The 9,358-nt window shown below is 43.9% G+C and overlaps 1 protein-coding gene across 1 annotated transcript in view; it reads right to left on the bottom strand.

Moving 5' to 3' along the window:
- LOC124616353 (cytochrome P450 6a22-like) overlaps positions 1 to 1,647 on the bottom strand; it is a 45,872-nt gene extending 44,225 nt beyond the window's left edge. Inside the window, exon 1 of the mRNA XM_047144662.1 lies at positions 1,174 to 1,647. Coding sequence (XP_047000618.1) covers positions 1,174 to 1,647 — 474 coding nt within the window. The remainder of the gene's footprint in view (positions 1 to 1,173) is intronic.
- Between the last annotated feature and the right edge of the window lie 7,711 nt (positions 1,648 to 9,358).

Below are 9,358 nucleotides of genomic sequence, written 5' to 3' on the forward strand. Positions count from 1 at the left end.
GGAACGAATATTCTAGAACAGACTGCTGCAACAGCATCCCAAGTGACCTGCTGAGTTACTCACTATGGCACATACCACTTGCAGAAAAATACTCTGTAGACTATATGCCTAGAAGACCTTCAACGGATAAATGTTAACATTTTACCAAACTGAACAAAAAAAATAAAACAGTCGCTACTGTCAGCAGATGACTTTCTGTTCTTTTGACTCCTAATCAAACCTGAACAGACATCCAACAGTACTGCTGGAATGGTGAGTCAGGAAGTTGATCAAGATCACAATCAACCGATCTTTTTTCTGCAGACATTTCAATAACCATTTCTCAGAAATGTTCTCACCAATGCCAGGTTCAACTACAGATAAAGTTCTTCTTCCAAGAAGTCAAAATTAGTCTCAATTGGTATCCATCTCACCACTGTCGCTTGGTTCCTGACCAGATGCTTATTTATTTTCTTTTGTGGTCCGCTCACTTACAACCGATTTTAGTTTGCAGCGACACATAAGTAATTTTGTCAGCGTTATAAATGTGATCATATTAAATAGAGCCGGTCGGAGTGGCCGAGCGGTTCTATGCCCTACAGTCTGGAGCCGAGCGACCGCTACGGTCGCAGGTTCGAATCCTGCTTCGGGCAAGGATGTGAGTGATGTCCTTAGGTTTGTTAGGTTTAAGTAGTTCTAAGTTCTAGGGGACTGATGACCTCAGATGTTAAGTCACATAGTGCTCAGAGCCATTTTATTAAATAGAATTATAGCATTATGTACACAACACTTCAAATCAATCCACGTGGATGAGCCATTACCCTGTAAACAATACATACGATATGCAATATATCTAGCAGGCAGTCACCAGTCAGAAAAGTCCGCAGCTGGTTGTCTAGTGGTTAGCGTTGCTGACTCTGGATCACGGGGTCCCTGATTCGATTCCCAGCTGTGATGAGGATTTTCTCTGCTCGGTTACTGTATATTTATGTTATCCTCGTCATTTCATCATCATCGTCATCATCATCATTCGTGACAGTGGTTAGATTGTACTGTGTAAAAATTGGACTGTCTAAAATATTGGGACTTTGGTCCGCGCAGTTAAGCGCCTCACAAACCAAACATCATCATCATCATCATCAGTCAGAAAACTTTGAGGATATGTCTGTTCACTAGTATGTGTTAGTGCCTTACCGGAAACATCATCTTCATGCTTCCTGAGGTGAACGTAGGGGAGAGTTTGTTCCTGAGCAGACGCCAGCGCTCCCCCGGCAGCAGGAACAGGTGGCCAGTCAGCGGGTCGACGTCCTCGTTGATATAGAGGCCACGGTCGTGGAAGTGCTGGAAGTCCTTGACGAGCATTTTCTTGATAAGATCCGGATCCCTCACGACGGCGGCGGGTTTCGTGAAGAAGTAGGCGCCGGCTAGAGGCTTCGTAGTTGGCACTCCCGAATAGAGGTCGCAGCAGACCTGGCCGAAGGAACGCTGGAACGTTATGGCCCGCCAAACGTGGCCCAAGGGGAACCGTGCATTCGGAAGCTGCGGGATGCCGCGTCGAGTCCAATAAGTGTAGGAGAAGTAGGCGTACAGGAGCAAGGTGGCACACGCCAGCACCAGGGCGGCCAACAACTGCAGCAGCATGGCCTGTCCTGCTACAAGTCCAGACATCCCTCACATGACTTAAGCGTCACTACTAAAACGTAGCTGTCATTGTCACCAAAGTTGGCGTCCAGAAACTCATGGTTTACACTGGAATCGATACTGCAGGTCTTCAGTTCGGAACCGCGCGACTGCTACGGTCACAGGTTCGAATCCTGCCACGGGCATGGATGTGTGTGATGTTCTTAGGTTAGTTAGGTTTAAGTAGTTCTAAGTTCTAGGGGACTGATGACCTCAGATGTTAAGTCCCATAGTGCTCAGAGTTTTTGATACTGCAGGTATCAACAGCAACAGCAACAGAGACATGGCTAGCCCTCATGTGCTGTCCTGTTACGTATTGCCAGCCTTGTGACACTAGAGAAGATTGTTTCAATATCGACATCAAGTGTAAACATATGAAAACACACGCCAATCAACACAGGATCATCATCTGTAGCCTGTTGGCTTTGTGAGCTCATCACACCATTCAGCAGCACTGGGAAGGGTGTAGTGTTTTCGTTTGGAATTGAATCCCACTTCTGGGAGCTTGTAGTAGCAGTGGCACCCACCAGACATCATTCAAATGTCCTGGGAAACAAAAAGAAACAGGCATTAGGATAATCATCCTATGCAAGTGTGAATTATTGTTTCAACACATATACTTGGGATGGTACTTATGAGCACAATCGTCACTGCATAGTGGCTAGAATTCCTCTGTCCCCAACCCCCCTCCCCGTCTGGACCCTCTACCATCCATGAGTGGGGATGTTATGGTGTAGGGAGGCTATGGTGTGTGCTATAATTGTCTTCTGTAACATGAAAAAATTTATTAGATCATATCTATACACAACCACACACAGAAAAACAAAGATGAAAGGTTCTTCATTAATTATTTGAAATGTCAGATTCGAGATGAGGACATGTGTGACCTTTGTCCCCCTCTTCAGAGCTAGTATCACTGCACGAAAGTTTCGTGGTAAATATTCAGACTAATACTGTGGTGGTCCTGCTTGTTTAGCCATGTCTTAGGTGTTGTCATTGAGGATGGAGTGGAGGGGCAAGATGTATGTGCACATGCTTCCAGTTGCCTTGCACATGGGGGTTTAAATGACGTCCCTACTGGAAGTTTAGTAGACGATCACAGCAGATGCCTGGGGCGTGAGTTTAGAGCTGGCGGAACCACTAGGTGTGAGGGGCGTATGCTGCTCCTATTACCCATCTATGCTCGACAATCTAAGACACTGCTCCTGCTCCTCCAAAGCCACCGCAGTCACGTCAAGTATCTCCAGACAATAGACGCATAATTGTTACAGTATTGTATGACTGCATAAAACACTGTAATAACGAACGTTCCTAAATGTTAAGATAAAGAGACTAGGTGACCTCATGTGAGTCTGTTAACGTCTAAACAATTAAATACTGCTACGCACATGCCATTAAAAGGTGTGATGTGTTCCATTGCACCAAAACATTCCTAAATGGGTCATTCCATTTTAAATAGCCTGATTTCGGTACATTTTTCTGCCTGGCGATCACGGAGTTCGATGAAATTTTATATCAACGTTGGTATAGCTTAACGTTTGTCGAAGCAGTACTGACCGAGATACAGTCACTTGTTTGATTCCATGTGCGACTTTGCGCAGAGCGAGCGTAAATTTCTGGCGATTTTGAGCCGTTATATCTTGGCAATATTTTACTGAAAGAAATGGAAATTGACAAATTTGTGCAACTGTAAGTGTTCTCTTAAGAATAATAATGAAAAAATAACGAGAAAAATTATACTAGCCATATTCATGAAACTTTGGACATAGCAACTTAGTAACATAAGGTTTCCAGTATGAATTATCATTCACGTGCTGCTTTCGAAATTTCTACAAAATCAATTCCAGCTTAATTTTCGTAAAAATTACAAAAAATTAATCGCATCTAATTTGCGTTTAGAAAATCTGTTTTCCATAAGTGATTTCAAACTAATCACAGATGGAAAGAGCATGTTTTCAATCACTCAAAGAATCACTTTCGATTATTCACTGTGTGCAAACGATACCTGAAAATTACAGACATATTTGACGGAATGCACCAAGAAGACTGGTCGGTCGTCACTCGTCGAAGCACAGGCGTTTTTCCATAGCTATTAGTTGGCATGTTTCCTGAAATTAAACTCCACAGGTCTTGCTATAGCAGTCTCTTTTGATTCAATTAAGAATCATTCTCAAGCATAAATAATGTTCATGCTGAGGATCGCATACCCATTTAATAAATCATAACAAGCACAGACATATGTCATAATCAGCTCAAACGAAGTTAAACACTGTACCACCTGTGCGTTGTGAAATAATTCAGACAGGAATAATACACACTTTGTAGGATTGACACAGTAAACAGAAATTTGAAATCTACTTGCCGAATCCATGAATAATATTCTTCTCATTCTAGAAGGCTCGTGACTAGACAGAAAGATTATAAATGAAGGAGATAGGGGTCCCTTGTACCATGCATTCATAATCTTCAGAGCGCCAGAAATGAAAGTAAAGGCTTACTGGGAGCTAAGGTGTACCGAGAAACCTTTTCATTGGAATCCTCCGTGTAAACAAGTCTCAGTGCATGTTAAAAACCCGGGCATTAATACACTGTCTGGGTGGTTATGACTGCCTGGTTATGCTGCTCAATAGAAATGCTTTCATGTTCACTTCAATAGCCACACTAAAAGCCTCTTCTGACATTAATCAAATGGGATTTTTCTATGGGCTTTATAATTTTCCCATTTTCTCACCAATCTGTCATCAATTATTGTTTCCACTTTTGACAAGCATCCTGAAGTCTATCTATTCTTAGGTACCTGTTCAATTCAAGCCTTGTTTACCCTTTCAAGAAATAGCCTTCCAAGCCTTTGACAAAATACACCTCCTTATTTTACTCATATGCGTTTCCATGACGTAGACCATCCTGAATTCGTTTCTCTCTTAAGTGAAAGGACATCACATAGCTTTTTTCCCCCTCAGTGCAACAAATGACGAACATAGCAACATACCACATAGTCCGGTAGATCGGTCGCCTGGTGCAAGTTCTTTTAGTTGACGCCACTTCGGCGACTTGAGCGTCGATGAGGATGAGAGGATGACGAAGGCAACACAACACCCAGTCCATGAGCGGATAAAAACTCCGACCCCACGGGGATCGAACCCGGGCCCCTTTACACAACATTCCATTCCGCTGACCACTCAGCTATCAAGGTGGACACCTGATGTTGAATACACCTAAGTAGCTACAGGCGACGCCTGGTTCCCACAGGATCAGCAGCAGGTCTTTGGCCTGAGAACAATAGTACACAACATCTCCTCGCCATACAAGATAGCTGCACAGCTGGACGTTTTCTTGGTGCGGCCACAGTGCATCCTCTGGAGGATCGGTAGATTCCGCCAAGCTGCTGCGGCTGCAAGCCGGTGTAATGAGCTGCAAGTGGATGCGCCAGAATGACGTCCTCAATGAGTCAGACATACCCCTCATTTCGATTCAATTAATGAGAGAGAAATTCTCATATGACAGTAGACTGGAATGGGTTGAACAACTGTCCAATGACAAACGGTTTTCTTTCAATGAGTGCAATGGCCCCTTTCTATATAACACACAAGGATTGTGTTTTAGTGCCTATCAGTAACCCACAGTCCTTTAACATATCGAACTCCCATGTATAAAGGGTAGCCAAAAGAAAACGAGGCAGATGAAAAAAATAAAGCAAATGGTTTATTATTCCAAAAGTAATCGCCACATACTGCCAAGGCTGTTTAAAGTACACTGCAGAAGTTTCGCTGGGAAGCCATATGCATCCTCTGAACAGTCTCGGTCTTTTCTCACGTGATTTCCATATTTTTGGAGCACCAAAGAAAGACATTTGTAGCCTTCGATTTGCTGCAGATAAAGAGATGCATGCCTAGGCACAATCACGGTTTCGCAGGAAACCGCAAATATTTTTTCATGAAAGCAATGACTCTCTTGTCTCACACTGGGATACGTGTATTAACAATTATGACAATTACCCTCGAAATAATAAACGCTTTACTTACTTTCACATCTTCATTTGATGGCCACTTTCATAAAACAGCTCCCAACTTCCGATTACTTAACAAATGAATTAATGTGTTAAATATTTGACACTAAGCATGTACGCGAAGAAAAGTTTAGAAAAGTTTTGAAATTATGTTCGAAGTTTGTCGCAAGTCGCTAAGCATTCCGAGTCTCAAATACTGGATGAACTGCAAGGCGTGAGTGACGCTGCCTCAGGACACATACACAGTTTCTAACTTCAATACTAGTCTTACTGTGTTAAGGCTTCAACATAAGCTTATGTCTATTATTGAGTAGATTACGACCATTCAAAATTTTTAAATCCGATCGATATTAGTAGACGAACGAAGTTCATCTGATGCCAGTCTGCATTGTTGCCAAATTTATTCAAGATGGCAGCTCTTCTTGTGTGGTCCCCTCCCCCTCCCCCAGGGTCGAGTATAGATGTGGCAATGTCGCATTGTTGATGTCACCACCCTCACTATTCCCCCTCTGCCACTTTCCCTCCCCTTGCCAAATGACTGCATTCCAGAAATCCAGCAGGATCTCCAGTCAGTCCTCAAATCCTTATCCCCATCCCACAAGCTCTCCCCTGAGTCCATCCCTCTGCTCACCCCTACCATCCCCAAACTTCTATATGTTTCCTTAGGTCAATAAACCCAACTAGCCAGGATACGCCATTGTGGCAACCTCCCTTTACACTAACATCCCTAATGTTCCATTGAACACTGTCTTTCCCTCCCCCTGACGGATTCCAAACTGACAACCTCCTTCCTAGTCGCCATGACCAACTATAATCCTCACACACAATTACTTCTTCTTTGAAGGCTTTTCCTACAAACAAATATTGGGTACAGCTACGGGCACCTGCATGGAACCATCCTGTGCCAACCTATTCATGGGCCATCTAGGCCTTCCTAAACTTCACCTGGTTCACATTCGCTGATGACATCTTTGCCATTTGGGTCGAGAGTGAGGACACCCTATCCACATTCCTCCAGAATCTCAATAGCTTCTTCACCATTTGCTTCACCTAGTCCTACTCAACCCAACAAGCCGCTTTCCTAGGAGCTGACCTCCACCTCGAAGATGGCTACATCAGTATCTCCATCCATGTCAAACCTACTAACCACCAGCATACCTCAACAGCTGCCACCCCTACCATACCGAGAAGTCCTTTCCACACAGCCTAGCCAACTGTGGTCATCGCATCTGCAGTGATGAGTGGTCCCCATCGAAATATACCAAGGATCTCAGCGAAACCTTCACAGACCATAATTATCCTCTCAAACTTGTACAAAAAGAAGTCTCCCATGCCTTATCTTTCCAGTCTCCCACCACCTCTCAAAGCCCCCACCGCCCACCCCCCACCCCCACTCTGGCCACAGAGGAGCATTCCCCTCATAACTCAGAACCACCCAGGATTGGAGCAACTGAATTACATTCTCCGCCAAGGTTTTGATTACCTCTCGTTGTGCTCTGAAATGAGAAATATCCTGCCCACTATCTTTCCCACCCTTCCCACAGTGGTAGTCCACCATCCACCGAACCTACACAATACACTGGTCCCTCCCTGCACAACCCCTGGTCCCAACCCCTTACCTCATGGCTCATATCCCTCTGATAGACCTAGATGCAAGACTTGTCCCACATCCTTCCACCATCACCTACTCCAGTCTGGTCACAAACATCACGTATCGTAGCAAAGGCAGGGGTATCTGAATCTAGTCATCTGATCTACAAGCTAAGCTGCAACTACTGTGCTGCATTCTATGTGGGCATGACAACCAACAAGCTGCCTGTCTGCATGGATGGCCACTGACAAACTGTGGCCAAGAAATAAGTGGACCACCCTGTTGCTGAGCACACTGCCCAACACAACATCCTTCATTTGAATGACTGCTTCACAGCCTGTGTCATATGGATCCTTTCTGCAACACCAGCTTTTCTGAATTGTGCAGGTGGGAGCTTTCCCTCCAAAATATCCTACATTCCCATAACCCTCCTGGCCTCAACCTTCGTTAGTCATTGTCTGCACCCATCCAGTCCCTTCCCTGTTCCCATTCCAGCACTAAAGCACTCATTCTGCCCCCACACCCAGTCTTTTTGCTTCTCTCCTTTTCCACTAACCCCTCCCCCTCTACCTCGACCCTATGCACTCCCCAGCAGCACTTCACTGTCCCTCCCCCTCCCCATCCTAGACTCCTCCTTAACCCCACTCAATAGCCACTCCCATCATGCATTGGTGCTGCTGCTCAGAGTGGAGTTTCAGTTGCCAGCGACTGCAGTCGTGTGTGTGTGTGTGTGTGTGAGTTGTGTTTGTGTGCATGTGTTTGATTATTGTACCAATAATTTTACATACAACAATCGCATTACAATCGGTAATTTTAACAAGAAGACTGATGAAACGTAGATTCTGCCCAAAAGTATCAACTTTTTTTCATTTTAATTGTTCATAAATACAATTATTACTTTATTTCTACATGAGATGCTGCCTTGCTTCTACCAGCTGCGTTATTGTCACATGAAATATGATTGTTTCAGCATTAATGATGTTTCTAAGATGCTTAATCACCCATACCTTGAAGCAGGGAGCAATTCTAACATAAAAGAGTCTCATGTTCTTTTTTTTAAAAAAAAAGAACCAAAATTAATATTTCATAGCATTAATTAAGTGTTTATGGTGGAGTGGTTGGTTGGTTGGTTTGAGGAAGGAGACCAGACAGCGAGGTCATCGGTCTCATCCGATTAGGGAAGGACGGGGAAGGAAGTCGGCCGTGCCCTTCGAAAGGAACCATCTCGGCATTTGCCTGGAGCGATTTAGGGAAATCATGGAAAACCTAAATCAGGATGGCCGGACGCGGGATTGAACCGTCGTCCTCCCGAATGCGAGTCCAGTGTCTAACCACTGCGCCACTTTGCTCGGTCATGGTGGAGTGGCTTCGTTAACTGTGAATCAAATAGCATCTCAGCATAGGGTTAGACAATACACAATAGATGTACTGCATACTTTGAATTAACACAAATTTTGATACAACCTGTTTTTCTTGGAGAATGTGAAACGTCCCCTTAGAAAAATTATATATGACTGTGCTTAAACTGACACACAATATTTTTTAGCGCAACGCAATCTGACTTTCAATAATCCCTACAAAATAATGGCCCTGACTAACATTAACCTATACCTTTCACAAATCACTTAACTCACAAAAATCTTCGTTACTCGAACTACTGCAATACAGCGAGCGCCACTACTGCCAGCTAAATAAAAGATTCAAACTACTGAAGGCACTAACTACTGATTGGCATAGTTAGCAAATGGAAGATTTTGATAGAGAACAAATAATGTATTTACCTTAATAGTCATCAAAAGTCATAATATGAATAGCAGTTCATGACATCCAGTCTTACAAATTTCAAAACTCCGCCATTTCTCTCCTCACATCCACCACTGCTGGCGGCTAACCTCCAACTGCGCAATGCTACGCGCTGTTAACATCCAGCTGCCTAACACTACAATGGCAGACAACAATGCAAACTAGCCACAGACTGCACACAGTACGGCCAGTGATTTTCATACAGAGCGCTACGTGGCGTTACCAATAAAAAAACCTAAACAGCCTACTTACATAGCTCCCATGGTCCCCACAAAAAATTTTACAAATTGTTTTGGGCA

Source organism: Schistocerca americana, chromosome 5 (genome assembly GCF_021461395.2).
Source record: "Schistocerca americana isolate TAMUIC-IGC-003095 chromosome 5, iqSchAmer2.1, whole genome shotgun sequence".
Classification (NCBI taxonomy): Eukaryota; Metazoa; Arthropoda; class Insecta; order Orthoptera; family Acrididae; genus Schistocerca; species Schistocerca americana.